Raw genomic sequence first — 22099 nt, 5'->3', positions numbered from 1 at the left:
GTAGTCTCATCAGGCCCGCAACGGAGCGAGAAATTTCCGTCCGGTAAAGTGCTCTATCAATACCCAAGAGCCGTTTACCGAGATACGAAATGTGACTATGTGCGCCTACATCTACCCGGCTGGCGATAGCCTAGACTGCGCCTCTCCGACGACAGCCACGCCGCAGCCGTTGGTGCGCAAATGGCTCGTTCAGGCGGATGATTTTCATCGAAACCCACAAAGAGTTTCGCAGCGAGATTGGCCCTTCCGATTTGGGCTCTTGCGAATATCAAAAAGCCGTTGACGTGAAACAAAGTTTCTTATGCTGTGCCCTGCGCACCACGGCACGGAGACCGAGCCCACGGGTGCAGTAGCAGAGAGGGCTGCCCTCAACACGCCACGCATCCCACCATCGCATGGCAAAACGCGCTCCTGTGCGACCATGCAGAAAAGAAAAAAATAACACAGTGGCGGCTTCTGGAAGGTCGTCGGGTAAGCCGCAGATGGCTGCGTGCAGAAGGATTATTGAAGTCTGGCGGCGTTGGCACTAAACAGGGGCTGGTGTGCACCCTTACAGTGCACTCGTCCCGGCTCGCAGAAATCTCCTCGAGGAATGACGTGCCTGCCCACAATATGCCCATGGGTACCCGAAGAGGCCCCTATCCCTGCTTCGGACCTTAATCACAATGGCGTGAGATTGGGAGGCGCTTCACCCAATACGCGGACTTATACGCGGTCGCCTGTCAGTGTCAACACTACCCGACGTCAATAGACGCCGGCAACTCTATCCTAGTCGACAACGTGTGCATAGTTTGGACTACAGCGTGACTTGCAGCTTGTCAGTCCCAATCCGACCACACTGGTGGCAGCTACCGCGCCAGCAAATAAACCTTGGAGCAAACCGATACATGCTCGATACAAAAAGGGACTGCGTCGCACCGAAAGAAATCGTGTCTAAACTTTTCAATCTCGTCGACCACGACGATGCGCACAAAAAGCCACTATCGAGTCAATACGCGCGCTGTCCGAGGATGGCAGGATGTTCGCCCACTGCCATGTCGCAGGGCCCCGATAAACTTTCGCCAATCCGCACCTGTGTGGCACAGTAAAGCAATGCCAACATGGAGCGTTACACAGAACCGACGGGGACGCGGGCTCTGGAGAAGCAAACATGGCCTGACCATGCGGGTCATAACGGCCTTTCTTCGCACAAATATCGAGATCTGGCCAATTGCTAAAAATCTAACGCTTTTTCTTTTAGTCGCCACGTCGTACAGCTGTCAAATCGGATTGTTTTCACCTCGGTCCGCGCACAATAATCGAGGGCCCACGGGTATTAGTTCACTGACACGTGCCTGAAGAAAATCTTATAGCCGATTCATGTCGTTGGGCATAGGGCTCGGGTATTGATTCAATGCATTTGTTGAACTCAAAACTTCCGCTTCTTGGAGGGACGAGCATTCTTTGCTCGGCGATTTTCCTGCACCTTGCGGTTCTTGCGCACAGCGTCCACGTCTCTGAGTTCGCTCTTGGCGCCTCCATCCTTCCATGCACCGATGCGCTTCTCCTTCGCTTCAGCCACCCTCTTCTTCTGGACGTGATAATCATCGCGGTACCGATCAGCCTGCTTCGGAGCCTTCTCGGCCTTGTGCTTGTAGCGCGGGGCGTTATTGAAGGATCCAGCAGACCGGTTGGGGGCTTCAATTTCGCCCACTCGAGGCATCTTGACCTTGTTCGCCTTGCGCCAGTCGTCGAAGCGACCGCTGCGGAAACTGGCTGCAATCTTTTGCCCACTTTCTCCTCGAATCATCTTGGCTCCCTTGGAACCATCCTCGTCGTTGGTGCGGTTTACGTACTTCTTCGACTTTTTGTCCCAACGCATCTTCGACTTGGCCGCATCTGCGAAGCCCTGGATCTCATCGTTCACAAGTGACATTTCTGCCGCCCTTGCTGCTGACACGAAATTGGTGTTGCCGGCATCTCCTCCGCTCACTCCATAGGCCTTCTCCTCTGCCATGTTCTCCTTGGGAGTATACGACATGAAGAAGTCATCATTCTTCCAGCTGTCCTGTTTTGACTTCTTGGAGGATGGTTGCGAGACAGACACCTCGAGCCCATCAGAGTCTGAGTCGTATATGCCATCAGCGACTTCAACGTCGTCTTCTTCATCCTCTGATGCTTCTTCACCGTTTGACTGTCTTGCAGGTGCTTGAAGTGGGTCCATATCGTCCGCGGCTCGTTTGTTGGCTGCTTGCTTGGCTTTTTGTCGTCCGACTTGTTCACGCCTTTTGCGCATAATTTCGGCTGTGTCACTCTGAGTACCTCGTTTGCCGATCTCGAATACGGTCTCCGCGGGCCTGAATGATTGAATTCGTGCAAGCATATCTTCCTTCGCTTTCTGAGCACTGTGCGCGTCATCGCTGAAGAGCATATGCGTTTCTGCAAAGTTGGGAGATGCAACCAACTCCTTAGCTCGTCCCACACTTTGTGCACTTGCCTGGTTGCGTGTTCGTTGATATTGGCGCTCGCCCTTTTCGGCTACGCTTAAGAGAAGCGCTAGGTCTTCGTCATCGGCGAGCTGTTTGTTCACAATCTCGACAGACGATTCCAGTTGCCATGGTGCCAAGCTACCAACAACGAAGTCTTCTGCATAGTTTGGCTCTTCGTGTGATCTCCCAACTAGGAGTCGTTTGCCGAGGAAAAGCTGTAGATCTATGAGGTAGGGTAGGTCGACATGTCTGCACAGACTGTACGCCCATCCTTTCCTTCCAGCTCGAGCCGTTCGTCCGACTCTGTGTACGAAGATCTTGGGCTGCGAAGGAAAGTCGTAGTTGATGACGTGGTTGATATGGGGCATATCCACACCACGAGCAGCCACATCGGTGACAACGAGAATGCGAGTCAACCCAGTGCGGAAGTCCTGGATCTGCTCCTTGCGCGCTGTTTGGTCAAGGTTGCCGTACACTTGTGAAGTTAGCAAGAGCATCACATAAGAAGATACGATTACGTACCGTAAGACACGGCGTATCCCGCATTGCGAAGAAGGTTCGCGAGATACTCCACTCTGTGCTTTGTTGCAGCGAAGATGATGGTGGACTCAGCGATCGGGACGTCCTTGACAAATCCGTCGCTGCGCTTCCGCTTCTTGCTGTTGGCAGCTTTCTCCGCATCTGCCTTGGCCTTCTTTGATGCGTCGGTCTCGCCTACCGGCACCTTGATGACATTGTCGAGGAGGTGAAGCAGCGCGCCATCACGGTCACCCGACTTGATTGTGAAGTAGGCACTTTTGAGATCTGGAGAGATCTTGCTCTCAGCATCGAGACGGATGAGCTTTGGCTCTTGTAGACCTGCTCTCGCGAACTCTACGAGGGATTTGGGGAGTGTCGCACTGAACAGCAGTGTTTGTCTCGAAGTGGGTAGGGCATGCAGAATCTCAGCTAGTTGCGCCGCGAAACCCATCTCGAAAAGGCGATCGGCTTCGTCGAACACAATGTACTTTACGGAGGACAGATCGAGGCCCATCTCGACCTTCAGATGCAGGAAGCGACCAGGGGTAGCGATGATGATGTCGGGGTTGGTGGTCATGGAGCTGAATTCTGCGAACATGTTAGTCTCGTTCCTCTTAGAATTGACCTGCCCGTATACACGTACGCTCTTCAAGACTATCACCTCCAACAAGCAGGATAGTCCTCAAATCTGTGCCGCGACCCAGCTCCTTCACAACCTTCAACGTCTGCAGTGCCAGTTCTCGGGAGGGCGACATGATGATTCCTCGAGCGCCTACTTTGGCAGAATGCGCCTTGAGTTTCTGGATCATGGGGATGACGAACGCGGCCGTCTTTCCGGAACCCGTCCTAGCCATACCCACGACATCTTGTCCATCGAGCATGAGCGGCACGGCCTTGCGCTGGATCGGAGTCGGAATCTTGAATCCCTTCTGCGTGATGGCCTTGAGAAGCGCCGCGTTCAGCCCCATGGCCTGGAAACCTCCACCTTTCTTAACTGACTTTCCGACATTCGAGGCTTTGCGATTCGAGGCAGCCTGTTTCGCGGCGATAAAGGCTTCGTCGTCGGATCCGTCATCGTGTCCGACGTCCAGATCTACGCCCAGATCTGCGTTCAAATTCGCCTCTTGCTGAACATCATCACCGCCAGCGAGGGCATCGAATATGTCGAACTCGGTTTCGGAAAGCGCCGGCGAGCTCGCGCGGGGAGCCATGACAGGTAGATGGTTGATAGGGCTCGGAGGCGACGTGATGCACTTTGCCTACCTGACGTCTGAAAGTCGCGCCTCCAGTCTGGCTGTTGGAAAATTTCGGGCACGGGCCTCTCGAAATCTTGGCGGCAGGGATGAGCATGGCGCATCTCGTCGCTAGCTTCCACGTGCCCCGCGCTGAGGCAGGCGCGTCCGACGCGTTTTGCCCTCACCGAACTTCTGCCATCGCGTCACCCAACCCACACCCACGAGATGAGTATGCAATCCCCTTCTGATGGGCCCTGAACCCTTGATTCTAACCTCTTTAGACAATTACGGCGGCTACGAAACCTCGTACAGCACCACCTCTTACGGCGCTGGCGGTGGTGCTGGCGGAGGCGGCTTCATACCGGGAGAGGGTGGTAGTACACAGAGCCCTGGCGGTCGACAAGACCGTGCCCAAGATACCCTGCGACCCGTCACCATCAAGCAGATACTTGATGCTCAACTCGAAGTCGGCAGCAACGACGCCTTCAAAATCGACGGCACTGTAATTACTCAGGTATGCACGAACTCTACGACCAATTTGTCTGTACTAATTGCTCCTCAAGCTCACCTTTGTCGGCCAAATACGCAACATATCAAACCAGACCACAAACACAACATACAGGCTCGATGACGGCACTGGCAGCGTGGAGGTCAAGCAATGGGTCGATTCCGATGCTGCAGAGCAGACCAACCCTACCAAAGCGAAACTCGTCGAAGGCGCCTACTGCCGAGCATGGGGCAAGCTGAAGAGCTTCAACGACCGAAGATCCGTCGGCGCGACCGTTATCCGACCAGTCGAAGACATGAACGAAGTCTCCTATCACCTGCTTGAAGCGACCGCGGTACATCTATACTTCACGCGTGGGCCCCCTGGCAGTGCGCAGGGTGGTGCCGCTACGAATGGCGCTGGAGGACAGCAACAAGCGGGAGATGGCGCTAACTACGGCGGCGGATATGATCTTGCTGGTTACACTGCGTCGGCGAAGAGGGTGTTCAACCATCTTAAGACCACTCCTCAGTCCAACGAGGGTCTGAACCAGCACGAGATTGCGGCGCAACTTGGTATGGATACAACCGATGTTGCAAAGGCTGGTGATGATCTATTGTCGGGTGGTCTGATTTACACCACTGTTGACGACCAGACCTGGGCCATCCTCGAGGCTGATTAAGCATGATGTTTGCAGGCGCGGGATCAAGTGTATGGGCGAATAAGTAGGGGAACAACCAAATATGCTGGTAAAACACTAGCACAGGCGTAACGATTCATCATGATATTTCACATACTGCATTGAAAGCATCCGCAAGATACAATCTATCAAACACGATCTACTTCTCTGCATTCGTAGAGAGAAACAGTATGCACGTCGCAACGATCGCACTTGACACCACGGTGAACACGACCTGCGTCTTCCAACCTGTCTGCACAAGCGCCCTCCGCGTGCTGTACCGGGAGACCGTGTTGATGTAGTTCGACAACCCAGACAACATGCACGCTATCGAAAGAAGCCAGAAGACGATTCCTAGTGGCAACGCGAAACGCTTTTCTGTACAGAGTTGTGAGCATCATGTGACGAGATTTTGCTATTGACTTACCAAGTGGAGTGGGCTCCGACTTGAGATGGAACGACATGACGATGGCAACAGACACAATGGCCATGTACACACTAAGCTTCAGCCACGAAAGGAAAGCTGTAGGATTGGTTAGCCATGTCATTTCCTCGTAATTTCCTCGACTCCCGGCATACTTCGTTCATTCGCAGCATGATCCCTTGCATCCGAAGACACGTTATCGAACAGCAGCACACCCATCCATGGCCTCTCTCTGAAGGCTACTCGATCGTAGTCATTATTTCTAGAGCGCACATTAGAACTTGAACGAGGATCATGTAAGCTAGGTTGGACGCACTGTTTAACTAAGATGGGCTGACCTCCAAAGATCTTGTAAAATGGTCGGTACGGCTCGGCTAGGATAGACTCGTCGGCATCGCTCATGCGCGACGCATCTCGGAAATCCATATTTTTCGAATAATCTGTAGGACCACTTTGGGTTGCGATGAAAACGCGCTATGGCTAGTGGTATGGAGATGCTTGGTCGGCAGACGAATGAGTGTGCTTGGGTGAGACGCCGCACGGACCCCTGCCGATGAGGTCACTACTAGATTCGGACATCTCCAGGGTTTGTGAGAGTTGATACAATCAACACAATCAACGTTTATCGCATTCCAGCGAAAATGGGTAATGAGAAAGAGCTAGTTCTTTTTGGTGGTGATAAGTAAGTGTTTGGGCAATGCATTGTCGCTTTGAAGCTAATGCATGTGTGTGCAGAGGTTGGAAAGCTTCGGATTGGACGGACAGCGATGACCGAGTGAGAGGAGGAGCATCTCAGGTAGACTTCATCTCTCATAACGAATCAAATAGTCCGATAACTAATGTACGATTGCCAGTCCTACCTTTCCATCAATGGTTCGTCCGCACGTTTCCACGGCAATCTCGACATCACCGCTCTCGGCGGCGCCGGCTTTGCCAGTCAGCGCACTACCGGCGAGGATCGCACCTGGGACCTATCTACCTACGATGGCATTTATCTCGACCTAGGAAAGCACGACGGCAAGAAGTACACACTAACGCTCAAAGACGAGATTCTGCCGCTTATGGCAGATGGACGGGAGCAATCAACCATCAGCTGGGAGTACGACTTTGAATCGCAAAGCGAGCTTGGGTTGTTCGTGCCGTGGCGTGCAATGAAGCCTACGTATCGCGGGAAAGAGAAGAACGATGCGAAGCCATTGGATTTGAAGAACGTCAAGCGGTTTAGCATCATGATGAGAAGGTAAAAGTCCACCACGCGATCACGAGATTGCGGCAATTGACAATCGATAGTTTCTTTGGTACCCAAGAAGGCGACTTTTCGCTCACCCTCAACTCCATCAAGGCTGTTGCGCAGCCAGACGACATCGAGAGAGGTATTGTGAGCGGAGAGAAGGGCACAGGAGTAAGACTTTAACTACATCACAGTGCTGGATGGTAGCTAACGCTACGGCAGGGACAGGAGCCTTGGTCGTGGAAGAACTCCAATCTTGTTGGTCTAGCGGTCATTCTGGGTTCCACGTGGGCAATCTCTTGGGGATATTGCTGGTGGAAAGGATATGACATGGGCATCATGAGGTTTGGACGGTGGTGGTCTGTGGTGAAGAAGGATACATTATAGGTCGGAAGTGCGCAAGTCGTTACATGAAGCGTGAGGTCCAGGCCTGACATCGGATTGGGGGACGAAATGGACTCCGTTGATTTTACATATTAGTTCTTACACAATTTTGTCGAAGACAAAAACCTGCCTGTATAGTCACTAGGCAGAGTTGGGAATCGTGGCCATGAAGATTCGATGTGTGAGGAGCAACTGAGCGCCGCCTGCGGGTGGTGCAAGACCACCCCGTCCTGTACGCAACAAGCTCTCATATCGATGCGTTCAAGTGGTCGGAAATTTTCGTACAGTGATTTTCATCCTTCTTCCTTGTCGGTAATTTATAGAGCGCTAGGGCCAGTGGAGGTACTTGAAGGAGCGCTTGGCTGTATATTTGTGAGACTAAGCTTGAGTAATCATCAGCGCATTTGACTGCACAACGAAGGCGTCCCAGAGAATTGGGTCTCTCCTACCCTGGACGAGAGGTTAGAGAGTGGGCGTTTATTGGCGCAGAGACAAGAAGTGCGCAAGAAACGTCCCGCGGACTTAGGATGCTTGACTCCGCTAGTGCAGGAAGACCCACTCCAGTGTGGACCATTCAGCCTGTTCAGGGTGAGCTCCTTCCCAGATCAAAGTCGCCTCAACGCCGCAAAGAAGAAGCGTTCCTTCAACGTCGCTGCAAGTTTGGACAAGCACTGAAGTTCATGTTACTCGAGATATTCCGATCCTTCACCTGCACCTCGTCCTCCAGCTTACGGTTGCTGACTATTCTGGCCCCATCGCCACTACATCTCCAATCACCAATTTCTCCGCTGCCAAGCGAGGGACCATGGCCAGACCTTCCCAATTTCGTCGATGATGGGCAAACGTCCGCTCGCGGAAATTCTCAACCAGGCGCTCAGGACCGCAAGGTGGAGAGACCGGGGCGCTTTGAGGCTGCATGAACATGGATTTAGATTGCATCAACTGCAGTAGTGGCAGCCTTGAGGAGAAGATGTTCAATGTCCACAGACGCCGCGCAGTGGCTATAAAGAGCGACGGGCGAACGGTATCAGATAAAGTATCCGCAAGAGTTCCCGTTTGTCTCCTCAGGGTCCTCGAGTTGTTTCCGATATTCCTAGCTTGTCGATAATAACGTTTCGCAACCATGCATCTTACGGCTCTTACCCTGGCTTTGGCTACGACCGCCGTCGCGGCGAAGAATTCCACCCAGCCGTACTCGACATGGATGGCTACTTCCTTTTTGTCCAAGGGCCAGAAGGTCGACAACCACTACGTCTCGTCCGTCATTCGCGAAGGCATTCAGAAAGCCGCCGTGACGCAAAACGACACTGCTCTGCTTGAGTATGCCTCCGAGGCGGTCTCGTCCGTTGTCACCTCGAACGGTACCATCAAGGGCTGGAACGCCACTTTCTACACATTGGACGATATCCGGTTTGGCAACAACATCCTCTACTTCTGGAACTCGGAAGGACGCAAGGACGAGAAATACGTTGTTGCGGCCAAGGGTCTCCGAGAGCAGCTGAACCGATGGCCGCGCACCCCCACCGGCGGCTTCTGGCACAGGGCCCCGACTTATGAGAACCAGATGTGGTTAGACGGCATCTACATGGCTGATACCTTCTACGCGACCTACACATCGTACTTCGAGCCAAACAATATCACAGCCTGGAACGACATCGAGCTGCAATTCGATCTGATCGAGGAGCACTGCCGCAACGAGACAACCAACCTTCTGTACCACGGCTACAGCGAGGACAAATCGACTGTGTGGGCTGACCCAGAGACCGGTGCCTCCCCATACGTCTGGGACCGTGCTCTAGGATGGTACTTCGTTGCGCTTGTCGAGGTTCTCGAGGTCTTCCCCAAGACACACAAGGGCTACTCCAAGCTCGTCGACTACTTCGTCACGCTCGCCTCCGGTATCAACGACGTGCAAGACACCAGCGGCGGATGGTGGCTGCTCATGGACCCGGAACTTGCTGGGAGGGAAGGCAACTACATCGAGTCGAGCGCAACCGCCATGTTCACCTACGCGTACATGAAGGGTGTCAGGCTCGGTTTGTTGGAGAAGAAGTACCAGCAGACTGCATCCAAGGCGTGGGATCTGATGCTGGACGAGTTCATCCAGTACGAGAAGAACGGCACCCTGAGCTTCACCGGCACGGTTACTGTAGGAAGTCTGAAGGGCGATGCGTCTTACGAGTACTACACTGGTGTTGAGACCCTGACCAACGATGGTAAGGGTGCTGGTGCATTCATGTACGCTGCCACCGAGATGGAGCTGGCTGGGCTTGAGTAAAAGAGCGTATTTAAACTTCGTTGTATATATTATAGGCATCAGAATTGGCTTGAAGAGCAAGTTCCCACATGAAGTCGACATAAACTTTGGTTCAGTAAGCACGATCATGGATGCAGCGTGTTTCTCGCCGTGACCTCGGAGCCATACGCCACGCTATCCTCATCCAGCCAAAGCGCGCGGCATCTCCCAAATCCCCAGATTCAACAAGCAACACCAACTACACGATGCGAAAGCACAGCCTCAGCTTCTACCATAGGCCATCATACGAGCACCCTTTCCAACATTCAGAGTCTGCCCAAGGCGGTGAAAGTACCTCGGCAAGCAGCTGCCGAAAGGCCCGTCACGACTCCAAAAATAACCCGTCGAGCCCGGGTCCCCTGAGCAACCAAGTGGAGCCACGAGCCACCGCCCCGAGCAAGGCGCCACTGCCTCAGGTCAACAACTGGGCCTTGGAACCAGAACAGGGCAGAGCCATGGCCTCATGGATCTTGCTGGAAGTATCGTGTGACGTGCTTAGCGGCTAAGCCGTTGGCACTGGCTTTGGCTCTGCGGATATTTCTTGACCGTTTAATCGTCCCTGTTTGCTAGACTACTAACAAATCTCCGACTACTTACCTGTACATTCCAGTGAACGAGAGAACGGTGGTACTCGCTGTCAGACTACTACAATACCTACAACCATTCCCAATGTAAGTCTTCCTACATCCTGTATACACCCCCTCCCTAACCACCACTCCAGTAACCCAACCTCCAAACCTCACCTCCACCTCTCCAATATGTCCCTCATATCCTCCGCCGCCGCCCCAAGCGCAACAAGCACCTCGTGCACCACAGCCGACTTCTCCGTCTTCCCGACCCAAGACATATTCTGCGGCGTAGGCAGCACAACGGGTGTCGCGTCCAACACCTCCTCCGCACTCAAACAATGCTGCAAAGACGCACCGGTCGAGGAATTCAACGGCTCCTGCGGATACTACTGTCTCAGCTACGAGCAGACGGTTGCTGACCTAAGGACTTGCTTCATGGATAACGGGGTTAATCCGAGGGATATCCTTTGCTCGGGGAATAATACTGCGAGTGCGACGGGCACGCCTAGTGGTGGTGCGAGTCGCACGGGAAGTAATGGGCCCGATGCTACGGGTGAGGATGGGAAGCCGGATACGGGGGCTGCGGTGCATGTGGGTGTGTCGAAGACTGCGGTGGGTATGCTGGGTATGCTTGTCATGTCGGCGTTTGCTGGTGCGCTGTTGTAAGGTACTATCGCGGTGATGATGGATGTCAGTGATTGCTGCTTTACTTTTCTCGTTTAAGCATAATACCAGATACTTTCTTACTTTCCACATCTCAAGTCTGTTGATTACATCTTCTTGAAAGTTGTTGCAGAAGCGAGGCTTACTCACCATTACAGGCTGTTTTCGTTAAACCTTCTGCTTACACGAACCACCGCCAATCACCGCTTCGGAGAGACAAGTTTCGCATACAATGGTTGGCATACACATGCCTTGGCGGTTATGCATTATTTATCGATCGATGTCTCCGTATGCGGTCCCATCATGCGATTGGATTTCACACAACAGGTCATGGGTATCTATTGCCTACCGACACAGTGGTCATGCAACTTACCCCGCCAGAGGTGTAACCAGAGCCTGCATGTAGAAGAGAGCGATTGTACGTCTAGTGGAGAAACAAAGGGTATATATGGCGAGGTTCGATGCCCTTTCAGTCTGACTTGTGGGTGGGACAATAACCTGCTTAGCCCACATCTGAACCATGGGTACTTTAGCTGTAATAAGCATCGCCATCTCAGTCATAGGACTCTACTACATCCTCAGAATAGGACGTCGAGAAGCCCATCTACCACCCGGTACCTCCCTCTCCATCCCTGGTCCCATCCTACCCCATCCTATCCCAAAGCTAACCCACCCATCTAGGCCCACGTCCCCTCCCCCTCCTCGGCAACGTCCTCTCCATACCCACCAAAAACGCCCAATTCCAATTCACGCAATGGGCCTCCCAATACGGCGACATCTACAGCCTCAAGCTCTTCCACACCACCACCATCGTCCTCAGCTCCCGGCGCCTCGTCCGCGAACTCATCGACAAACGGGGAACAACTTACAGCAGCCGCCCACCCTTCGTCTTTGCAACGCGCTACATCGCACGAGATCCAGCGAATATGCCTCTAGTCGTCTTCATGCCGTCGGGCGAGAAACTGAGGTTATGCCGCAAGTTACTGGCGCAGTGTTTCAACGAGGCGAAAGTAGAGAAAGAGTATATTGGACTTGTGGAGGCGGAGGCTAGCCAGATGCTGTGTGATTTTGCGAAAGAGCCGATGGAGTTCATGGGGCATACGTTGCGGTTCTCGAATAGCACTATCAAGAGTCTGGTTTACGGGACAAGAACGAGACATGCGGAGCAGCTGGAGGAGTACAAGGCGTGGTTTGACAAGTACGTTGCGTTGCTTGAGGTTGGTGCAACACCGCCGGTGGATCTGCTACCGTGGTTGGTACATGTGCCGCAGGGGCTGTGGACAGGACGATGGAAGAATTGGAAGGAGAAGAGCGAGGAGACCAGTAAGGCTGTCAATGCTGCGTTTACGCAGATGGCGGAGCCGGTGTTGGAGAGGAGGAAACGGGGTGTGCGTACGGCGACTGTATATGACTATGTGCTGGATGAGGGCGAGAAGGGGATTGATCTTACGAGAAGAGATTTGGATGTGTTTGCTGGGTCACTGATTGATGCTGGGAGTGATACAACGGCGTCTGCTATACGAGTTTTCATTCAGACCATGGCTAGGTATCCGGATGTCCAAGAACGAGCACACAGACATGTTGATGAGGTGGTGGGAAGCATGCGATCGCCCGGGTGGAGCGACGTCGCGAGTTTACCGTATGTCGTGCAGATTGTCAAGGAGGTCATGCGATGGAGACCTCTTGCGGCCTTGATAATGCGCTCTACTACTGCTGGTATCCTTCACTCCGCTCGTATTATGAACCTACTGTGGCTGATGTGAAGCAGATGACACGATTGACGGCTACTTCATCCCGAAGGGCACGACTGTTCTCATGAACGTCTGGGCTTTGAACCATACCCCATCTGACGTCGACACTTGCGACTTCCCGATGTCAGATTTTGATCCCGATCGCTACGAAACACGTACACACACTTCAGCTCAGTATGCAGCGTCTCCTGATGTGGGTTCGCGGGATCACTTCACGTTCGGTGCTGGTCGTCGTATTTGTCCTGGCATGCATCTTGCTGAGCGCAGTCTCTTCATCGCTATTGCGAAATTACTTTGGGCCTTCGAGTTCAAAGAGAAGCCTGGGAAGCCTATTGATATCGATCCTGACACTGGGTTTATGGATGGTATTGTGAGGACGCCGAAGGATTTTGAATGCGAGATACGGGTGAGGGAGGGACGCGAGGGGGTGCTTGAAAGGGAATTTGCGGAGGCGAGAGATGTGTTGGTGAAGTATGAGTTATGAGAGAGTTGTGATTTGACGTGTTGTAACTCGGGAAACCTTGAGACACTGGTGTGAACAGATGTTGGCTTACGTGAGACAGCCACGATATGATTGCCAAGTAGCATCGTGACATTCGGCACGAACATGTTCTTGGTTTCTACTTGTCGAGGCTTTTACACAACCCATTCGACGGTATAGCATGGCGCCTTGAGTTCTCGACCTGCATGAGACTGCCCAATCAAGCCTTGAGCCCACCGCACTTGCAGTGCATACGAGTGTGCATCGTCACCGCCGTCCAGTACAAGATGTCGTGCTGCAACACGCGCATGGCGCTTGCCCATACATATCCAGACACTTGAAGGCGCAAATGCTGCCGAGCATCCCACCACACTTCACAGCTTCTCGTGCGTGAATAAGCGCCGACGAACGTCAACAGATATACCTATCGCTAAGGTCATCACATCATCATCTCGCACGTCTCGAATCAACAGCTATACCTACAGACAGAAGCCGCTACGATATCGTCGTCTCGGCATCTTCCCGAGTCTAGCAGGGGCGCACATCCCTATCGCCTTCCCTGTCGCACTCTCCATCGCAGACGATCATCATCGCCCGAGCGTAACATGCCCGAGGACCCGCGCCCATCCTCAGATGGAGAAAAGAGACTGTCTGGGCCCCCCTATAGTATCAAGGGGCAGCTCTTTGCTATTTCCGGGGCTGGGTCAGGTATCGGACGTGCGACGGCTACACTGCTGGTTGCAAGCGGCGCGAAGGTCGCGCTTGGAGACAAGAATAGAGAAGCAGTGTCGCAGCTCGCGAGGGAGCTTGGGGCGAGTGCGATATGGGCGAAGGTGGACGTTACAGTTAGGGAAGAGGTAGAGTATTGGTTGGCGCATGCGCCAACGAGGTTTGGGTTGAAGCAAATCGACGGTATGTCAATGTCCTGTCTTCAAGGCATGAATTTGCCTGGCGAAGTCGACATCTGCATGAGTGCTTTGACTGACATGAGCATAATGCAGGCGCAGTGAACCTCGCAGGCATCTCAGGCCGACTCGAAACTGCGGCAAAGTTCGACGCCGCCGACTACGAGGCCGTCTTCGCAGTCAACGTCCGAGGCACGTTTAACTGCATGTCAGCCGAGCTGCGCAGCATGCGTGTGGCAAGTCCAGGTGTGCCAGGCGGGTCGATCGTGAACGCGGCGTCGATAACAGGGCTTGTCGGCAAGCAAAACTGCTCCGTCTATTGCGCCTCGAAGCATGCCGTCGTTGGGCTCACAAAAGCTGCTGCGAGGGAGCAGGAGCACACTGGAATCCGCATCAACGCCATCGCACCGTAAGTTCTTCTTTCCACCACTCAAAGGAACTCTCTCCGTGGTCTCCTAGGTCGTTTTCGCGCGCGCAATAGTGCCACTGGAGGAGAGCCGGTCGCTGACGTTGACACTACTTTAGAGGCTTTGTCAACACACCCCTCATGGACGCCCTCGATACAGAACTTGGCTTCCAACTCCCGAACAACGCCGTGCTCGGCCGACGCGCCGAACCTATCGAGATAGCGAAAATCATCCAGTTCCTGCTAAGCAGCGACGCGAGCTACGTTACTGGCTCTGTGTGGCAGGTCGATGGCGGCATGCTGTGCTGAGTTGAGATAAAGGGAAAACAAAGACGTGCAGACGCGAATTGGTGTTGCAGAAGCGAGGGTGGGTACGAGGAGAGGTCGCTATACACGCTCTGGGGTTAGTTTGGGTTTCTGCGATGGGTGTGGAGTATTCCCACTTTTGGGAAGACGACGACGGTGGAAGCGAGGCAAGCTTATGCTTACTTGCCGAGATGTCAAACAACTGTCTTTTTCAGCCTTGCAAAAAGCAATGTGATCCCCGTCGTTGAGCTGGGTACACATGCCGCAGACCCGTACCAGAGTTGAGAGAGTCGACGTTAATGCGAGTCCCGCACGCATGTGCTATTCTGGGAAAGGGTACCTGGGTAGTTGCAATTCGTTTTCCTCAGATACACGAGAGGCGTTGTGGAGTTGGAATTGTCAGCTTTGAATTGCTTTTTGGTTACTATCGATAAAGACGCGCCGACACTTTCGATGATGGCATGATCAGACAATGCACGTTCGGTTGCGGACTGTTGTTAGACAAGCGGTAGTGCTCTACTTACGCGTCAAGTGCCGCTGCATACCCCTTCTAACAGGGCAGCGATCTGCACCCCAGCCGTGCTGCTTGCGAATCCGCGGCTCGGAAGGCATTGCGCCAACCTTAGAGTTTGTAGATCTAGTTTTCGTGGCAGGTAAGGCTAGAAGTAAAAAAACAAGAAAGCAATGAGTCGATCTCGGAGAGACTGCCTAGTGTCTCGCTGAGTTTCCCTGGCTGGGCAAAGTGCTGCTTTCTTGCTTCTTGTCGCCTGGGTGAGGTTGGGGAAGAGGGAGGGTTGGAGCAAAGTTAGACTAGTATCAATGCCGCGGACCCGAACCAAAAGTCGAGCGAAGGCGTTGACCCGGCCCAGAAATCGTGAGCCAAAGTCCATACCACCCCCATACGTGCGGGATGCACCGACCTCGAACCAGTGCTCAATGTAATTTTGTAATCGTCAAATGCCATGACATCGAAACAACGGCATGGGCAGAAAATAGTAGTCTCGAACGCAGTGTTAAATGACTCGTGGTATTTCATTTCGCAAGCGCGAAACTCTAAATCAACAAAATAGTTCCCCTGCCAATCACAGGCGCCGTCATCTCCCCATGGACCTGAAAACCTTCTCCCGGCGAGGATCAGTGGGCAAGGCTTGAATGACGACAGAGTCGAGCTCGCGATTCGATCCGTTCGAGCCAATGCGATCGTGGTACTTCCACTCCGACTCTGTGCTTCGGATGGAGAGCGCATCCGGGGACTTTTGTCTCCTGTCGTTTCCCCGCACGCGATCGGCAAGGTTCTGGGATGCGGAGATGAACCAGGGGAGTCTGCCGGCGGGCTTGACTGGGTTCTTGAGTTAGCGGCTGGTATTTGATGATGGGAAAGTGCGGCGAGATGGGATGCGCGATGTGATGAAACTTACTAGTCCAGTATTCACGATTATCTTCGTCGTCGGGAACGATGTATCCGCCGGATATAAGCTTTGTCAAATAGATCATGCCGTTGAGCGCCGTGTACACCATCAAGCCCGCAATAAGACCGTAGGCTGCGCTGTATCCGAATGGGATGAACATTACGGTTACGAAGGCTGGGACGGCGTCGCCGATGTATCGCCAATTAATGGACGAAATTTGTCGCATCATCAGGCAACCGACCTATATTTGCGTCAACGCTAACATCTTGGAGGTGGTGCCAGGTGACTTACGAGAACCAAAGTGCTTCCGGTAGCCCATGGCGGAATTGAAGCGAAGATAGGTGCGAAGAACATCGAAATGAGGAAGCAGACGCCACAGGTCATGGCAGTCAGTCCTGTTTTCCCGCCCTCTGCAATGCCTGCTCCACTCTCGATGAAGGCCGTGACGGGTGAGCAGCCTAGAAGTGCACCCATGGATATGCAGAATGCGTCTGTGCAATAGGCTATCGTTGATCGCGGAAAGTCTCCAGTCTCTGCGTCCACCACTCCAGAGAAACGTGCCATGGAATAGAGCGTGGCTGTGCAGTCAATAATGTCAACATATAGGAAAGTGAAAAGAGCGAGTGCGAAATGTCCAGGTGCTGCGTTGACGTTCCAGTCCAGGGCGTTCAATGTGCGGTTGATGGGATGAAAGTCCACGACCTTCTTGAAGAACTCGAAGCGGTTATCACCGACCTCAGTGTAGGGGAAGAAAGTAACTGAAGTGCCTCGTCTGTATGCATGTTAGTCTTCTGAGCTTGACTGAGATGAAGAAGAAAACTCACGGCCATGAGATGATTGACACAAGCAAGATAGCTAGAATCATGGCGCTCTTGACCTTGTATGTCATCAAGTAGGCTGTCAAAATACCACCACCAAGTATGCCTAGCCACATCTGCAAGACATGTTAGCAATGTTTGATAAGCCGGCATCATATGACCTACAGTAGGTGAAGTCATCTTGTGACTTGTGCATGAGCCAAACTCATCCTTGTATTGATCAGGACACCCCGCGATATCAAGTGGGGTACTCTTTGAGCCTGCAATGGCACCAATGCCCGCGTTGTTGCTCAGTCCGACTTCTGCAAGAAAGAGTCCTATACCACATGCCGCGGCGATCTTGAGCGATACTGGTATGATCTTGACGAGCCATTGTCGCATGCCAATCAAGGACAAGAAGATGAATATGAAGCCCTCTGCAAAGACGGCAGTGAGCGCGAGGTTGTAGGAAATGAGGCCTTGGCCATGGAAGCCGACGATCTGGTAGGCGAAGTATGCGTTGAGGCCCATACCCGGTGCAAGACACACGGGCATGTTGGTGAAGAACCCAAACAGGAAAGAGCTGAAGCCGGCTACGGCCGCTGTAGCGGTGATGAGGTTGCGGTTCAAATCTGAGCTTGGATCAGTTGAAGTTGTTGAGAGTATGGACGTTTCCTACCCTGCTTGCAAATGAGGTATTCCGTGTTCGTCAAGCACAGAGGGTCTGTGGCATCATTGCACACGCAATTACCGCCTGTGTCAGCGAGGATAGTAGCCTAGGCTTGTTAGTATACTGCGAGACATGATCCTTCGAGAGCTTTACATTGACCGCGATGATGTATGCCATTGTGAAGAAGGACGTAAGTCCTGCCCGCACCTCGGTGGTGAACTTCGTGTGCAGGATCTCATCTTTCTGCGAAGACAGTCAGTCATGTTCGAGATATCACTACAACCGTCGAACATACATGCCCACAACCGGAGAGACGGAATATCCTGCCGAAAGTCGACCGGCCGACGTAGACGTTGAACGAGTGGATAGAGGAACGTATGGACTCCATGTTGCAGACGTGAAGTTGGCCGCCAGTTGGGGGTTTCAATCTCCAGTATAAGAGATGCAGTGATCGGCAGCAGATAGCCCTGAATTGACTATATTTGTGTCACGCACGTCCGGTATAAGCAAACATGAACGATTCGGAACGAAAAGGTATATGGTATTGATCAATCGCCAATGCGATCGCTTAAGGTGGGGCCATAAGCAAAGGGCCTTCCAGAAATGCAATGAAAAGTATTGACGACAGGGCGAGCTGGCTATACATCAGGGACTCTCGAGGTGATGTGATATCAACCGTAAGGGATGGGTGGGAACGACGAGGGTAGGCATGCGGCGCGGCAGGGAAAAAAGCACGATCTAGGAAGCTTTTGGACGGAGTGACGGCATGACAACCTAAGACGACCGCCGCAAGCGTAGTACAAGTGAATTGAACGGCGGCAGGAGCGTTGTCATGCAGCTGAAGCGGAGACTCGTGCAGCGTGCTGAAGTGTGGCAGTCTAGGCTCGTACTCTGGTGGCTTGACGGAAGCGAGTCAGGGGCCGGGGAGCCTAGCTAACGCTAGTCAGGCACGCCCGATGTCGATCAGGCTGCATCATGACTGGCCAAAGGGATGATGTCTGGTGCCCCTCCCGCATCTGCAGCAAAATGACGGGGCGACTAAAAGCCTTAGTAGAACCTTGTGCCTCTCCCTTGCCGATTGCTTCTGACAACAGTCACAACACAGACAGCAACTAAGGGCAGATCACTTACAGTTCACGCCGCCCTGGCGGTTCAGCGGCCTTGCAGCTGATTTTGTCCATGGCACCGGTGTCCATCTTTGCTCCCACGGCACAGATCAGAGGGATCAGCTGTGATCGCCGGCCTAGTTGGGTTTGCAATTCGTAGCCCGCGGGTGCAAGTCAAGGTCGGCGGCGTCATATCGGTTATTCAACCTAGCAGCCGGCATGTTGGCATGTGCGAATCGTATCCAGCCACAAGCGGTTCTGCAAAACCTTGGGCGGAGACACCGAAAGTTGGAAAAGTGAGCCCGATAAGCCAGCCAGTCGCAATTGCTGTACAACCCGAGTATTTGCTTTTTCGGGGAAGAACCGAATGGAAGAGGCGTTGCTTTGCACGCTCATACCACGTGTAGGTGTATCTTTCCCCAGCAGTATGGTCAACAACCCGAAAGCTCACGGTGCGCTTGGTGGTTTTGCGCCGCGAAGGAAGCACGGCAGAGCACTAGCGCATGAGTTCGGATTAGGGAAGCCCTGATAGTAGTCCTAAAAAGGTCAATAACGCCACGGTCCGGGTGGTGCGACAGCGTTTCGATGCCGCGGAAACATGGGACCGTTGCGTAACTTGCTTTGGGGTTGCGACACCCTCCACCCAGGTACTTGACTACTTTTCCGTCGAGAGGTGCGGCTAGCCTTGAGTGCTGGATAACCTTCAGTCGATCATTCGCTCCCACCCCTTGAAAGATCGACTTATAGTGGCCCCGCTGCACTCCGCTAGACTCGCCACTGTGATCAAACATGTTCGCAACCGACTTACCACTGGATCAAGAGGCGGAGAGTGTTGGAGCGCGGAGGGAGCGCAAGACCAAAGAGCGATCCATCAGGTCAAACTCCATCCATACTTCACGAACGTCCACTAGTTCCGTAAACTCTGGCTCTACCGACCGCGAGCAATGGTGGTCTTCAGGCCTGAAGAAGGCAAAGAGTATAAAACCCAGGATACTACGACCATCAACTGGACAAACCATAGATTCTCAGAGAACGGCGAAGACCGTGCCGGCCGAGTTGGACTTGACCCGCACGCACAAGCTCAAGGATCCCGCGCTGCACCCTAGCTGGACATACACAGGTACTATTCCTGCGAAACTTCCATCCGGTGATTCTCTGCATCCGCAACAAGATGAAGTACCGGAGCTGGAAGGCGAAAAGTCCTCTCGAAAGACAGACTCCACGAGATCGCGCGTCTCACGTAAGTCATCAAGCATCAGCGTACCATGATCATGTGCTGAAGACATATTCTAGATGACCGAAAGCGCTCGGTGAGGACTCCGCCGTTAGTTGATAGCAGTGATGATGCAACGCAAGCAAGCCGCATCAGTCCTAAATCTTTTGTTACGAGCAGAACTCGTGCCAGTTCCGAGACCCTTGAGGATGGAAGTGCTGCGGCAATGTCAATGCCTGGAGCGAAGAGGGTTGACAGCGGGTGAGTAACATTTTCACCAATGTCGGTCTTATGCTTATTGTCTGTAGGTGGCCACAACCAGCTGAGACCGAAGCAATGCCCAAAGTCGAAGCACTTGAGCTGCATGACAGCTTCCAGGAGGAGAAAGGACAGGAAGACGCTAAGCATGTCTCAAAACCGAGCGGTGGCGCAAATTCCGAAGTGTCCTGCAAGCCTCTCTCGCAATGGCAATGTCTCACTCCAAGAGGGGTACCTTCGGAAATGCAGTTCCAGTCGCGTCAGACCCCTAAGAAGGTTGCAGCCACCCAGAATACCACCCCGGATCTCGGCCGTTTTACACGGTTTATCCGGAGAATGGAGGGAGCCGGTCCCAAGGTCATCCTGGACCGACTGAAGGAAGATTGGCAGTGGAGCACAGGCGGAGACGTTGATGAGGAGGTACGTGTCGTCGTTATGAGTCTGCACAGACCTTTGCTAATGGTAGAAACAGTTGGTCCTCGAGAAACAGTTGTGGCTGTTGACCGGGTTCCAAATGCAGAATTTGGGTCGGGGACGGACCCTGCCGAAGCCCGAATGTAACACCGGGAGGATCCTTGAACTCTACGGTAATCTCTGTGAGTCCATGTTGTGCCCTTGCGTTACGCTGCTGTGCAATCTCTAACGGTCGATGTCAGCTGAGGTATACCAACTGTCGGCAATGCATCCGTCCCAAACGGTGCACTTCCTCACTACCAAACCCCAGCGACGTGTTCAGTTACCGGGCAACGTATCCTACTTGACGGTGCGCAAGTTTGGTGCCGTTCCACTGCCTTACCCAGAAGACTACTTCTCGCATATAAGAGCATCGACGTTGCCATCGCTAGTACCCTCTGCGATATTACCGGAACTATTCAGCGAATGTCACAAGCTGCTCGCTACCGGTGGTTTCCTAGAGATCAGGATCATGGATGCTGCCCCGGTACGCAAGACCACCGGCCCGTTGATGCGAACCTGGATCGAGGACAGACTCTCCGTCAATCTGGAGCGAGACTTCAGATGCTCAAAGCCATGTTCGTTGGTCCCCAGTTGGCTGACAGCTGCCGGGTTCGAGATGCTCGTTCAGGAAGACAAACAGAGCATGACGCTACCGTGCGCTATCGACTCGGATACCGCCAATGTGAACGAAGAGCTCTCCATGATCATCGGCCGGGCCTTCTGGAAGGACATATGGGGCAGCTTCGTAGACGACGCTCAAGACGAACCGAAGTGGTGGTGGGAAGACGAAGAGATTGTGCAAGAGTGTGTAAAGCGCCAAACTCTGCTCGAATGCAGGACAATCTTTGCATACAAGCGATGAGCGCCGTGCTTTGTGGCACCGTGGTTGGTGCAATGTAATAGTACTGAAGGTTTAGCGGGATCGAAATGGCGTTGGTGGAGATATGGGGCGTCTGTACGATAGGATACCCGACGCATGTTGCTGTCACTACCGCTTACGATGATACCGCCTTTAGACCTGTAGTTAGATAGCGATGCATTTGGTACGCGTACATTGATGGTTGAATGTGTGAGCCGATCAATGGAGCCCTAGAGTTAATCCCTACCCCGCGCTACCTACATGGGTATTAGCGTCCTCACACGTGACAGCGTGCCTTCTGGGTATCATTGTACCTTGGTAATAATAGTTGTTACTATCATCTTATTCATTCTCATATCGAGTCGCAAAGGATGGAACCTGCTGTGTACCACCCGAAGTCGAAATCCGGTAGCCGCTTTGTTTCGCTCCGCGTCCCCCAACCGTCCGTGCCACGCCCTTCGTTTCAGCTGCAAGGTCCGCGACGCGTCGTGGCTACATGATCAGCACTATGTCGGCACAACCGAGAC

The 22099-nt window shown here is 53.2% G+C and overlaps 9 protein-coding genes across 9 annotated transcripts; 6 read left to right on the top strand and 3 right to left on the bottom strand.

Annotated features, from left to right (window-relative positions):
- Nucleotides 1-1408: 1408 nt before the first annotated feature.
- On the bottom strand, nt 1409-4198 carry DBP10 (ATP-dependent RNA helicase dbp10; the record flags this gene model as incomplete). Its single annotated transcript, XM_049388368.1, has 3 exons — nt 1409-2943; nt 2991-3575; nt 3631-4198. 3 exons carry the CDS (start codon nt 4196-4198, stop codon nt 1409-1411), a joined length of 2688 nt encoding a protein of 895 aa, XP_049243913.1.
- A 249-nt stretch (nt 4199-4447) lies between these two features.
- J4E84_005774 (uncharacterized protein) lies at nt 4448-5391 on the top strand (the record flags this gene model as incomplete). The annotated part of the gene is made up of 3 exons (XM_049388367.1): nt 4448-4451; nt 4504-4736; nt 4786-5391. The coding sequence occupies 3 exons, from the start codon at nt 4448-4450 to the stop codon at nt 5389-5391; spliced, it is 843 nt and encodes a 280-aa protein (XP_049243912.1).
- Nucleotides 5392-5548: 157 nt separating this feature from the next.
- J4E84_005773 (uncharacterized protein) lies at nt 5549-6238 on the bottom strand (the record flags this gene model as incomplete). The annotated part of the gene is made up of 4 exons (XM_049388366.1): nt 5549-5766; nt 5816-5911; nt 5968-6074; nt 6129-6238. The coding sequence occupies 4 exons, from the start codon at nt 6236-6238 to the stop codon at nt 5549-5551; spliced, it is 531 nt and encodes a 176-aa protein (XP_049243911.1).
- A 215-nt stretch (nt 6239-6453) lies between these two features.
- J4E84_005772 (uncharacterized protein) lies at nt 6454-7430 on the top strand (the record flags this gene model as incomplete). The annotated part of the gene is made up of 5 exons (XM_049388365.1): nt 6454-6494; nt 6548-6608; nt 6667-7052; nt 7103-7214; nt 7266-7430. 5 exons carry the CDS (start codon nt 6454-6456, stop codon nt 7428-7430), a joined length of 765 nt encoding a protein of 254 aa, XP_049243910.1.
- Nucleotides 7431-8550: 1120 nt separating this feature from the next.
- J4E84_005771 (uncharacterized protein) lies at nt 8551-9705 on the top strand (the record flags this gene model as incomplete). Its single annotated transcript, XM_049388364.1, has 1 exon — nt 8551-9705. One exon carries the CDS (start codon nt 8551-8553, stop codon nt 9703-9705), a length of 1155 nt encoding a protein of 384 aa, XP_049243909.1.
- Nucleotides 9706-10481: 776 nt separating this feature from the next.
- Nucleotides 10482-13190, top strand: J4E84_005770 (uncharacterized protein; the record flags this gene model as incomplete). Its single annotated transcript, XM_049388363.1, has 3 exons — nt 10482-10917; nt 11637-12671; nt 12724-13190. 3 exons carry the CDS (start codon nt 10482-10484, stop codon nt 13188-13190), a joined length of 1938 nt encoding a protein of 645 aa, XP_049243908.1.
- Nucleotides 13191-13792: 602 nt separating this feature from the next.
- Nucleotides 13793-14807, top strand: J4E84_005769 (uncharacterized protein; the record flags this gene model as incomplete). The annotated part of the gene is made up of 3 exons (XM_049388362.1): nt 13793-14099; nt 14189-14501; nt 14618-14807. The coding sequence occupies 3 exons, from the start codon at nt 13793-13795 to the stop codon at nt 14805-14807; spliced, it is 810 nt and encodes a 269-aa protein (XP_049243907.1).
- A 1091-nt stretch (nt 14808-15898) lies between these two features.
- Nucleotides 15899-18068, bottom strand: J4E84_005768 (uncharacterized protein; the record flags this gene model as incomplete). The annotated part of the gene is made up of 8 exons (XM_049388361.1): nt 15899-16143; nt 16223-16454; nt 16505-16985; nt 17038-17147; nt 17197-17642; nt 17690-17786; nt 17834-17923; nt 17976-18068. 8 exons carry the CDS (start codon nt 18066-18068, stop codon nt 15899-15901), a joined length of 1794 nt encoding a protein of 597 aa, XP_049243906.1.
- A 1507-nt stretch (nt 18069-19575) lies between these two features.
- J4E84_005767 (uncharacterized protein) lies at nt 19576-21575 on the top strand (the record flags this gene model as incomplete). The annotated part of the gene is made up of 5 exons (XM_049388360.1): nt 19576-20026; nt 20080-20260; nt 20308-20677; nt 20730-20853; nt 20914-21575. The coding sequence occupies 5 exons, from the start codon at nt 19576-19578 to the stop codon at nt 21573-21575; spliced, it is 1788 nt and encodes a 595-aa protein (XP_049243905.1).
- Between the last annotated feature and the right edge of the window lie 524 nt (nt 21576-22099).

This window comes from Alternaria hordeiaustralica (genome assembly GCF_023758085.1).
Source record: "Alternaria hordeiaustralica strain BMP 2776 chromosome Unknown scaffold_10, whole genome shotgun sequence".
In the NCBI taxonomy this organism is placed as follows: Eukaryota; Fungi; Ascomycota; class Dothideomycetes; order Pleosporales; family Pleosporaceae; genus Alternaria; species Alternaria hordeiaustralica.
Note: the sequence above shows the minus strand (reverse complement) of the source record. Positions and strands in the feature narration are given on the sequence as shown.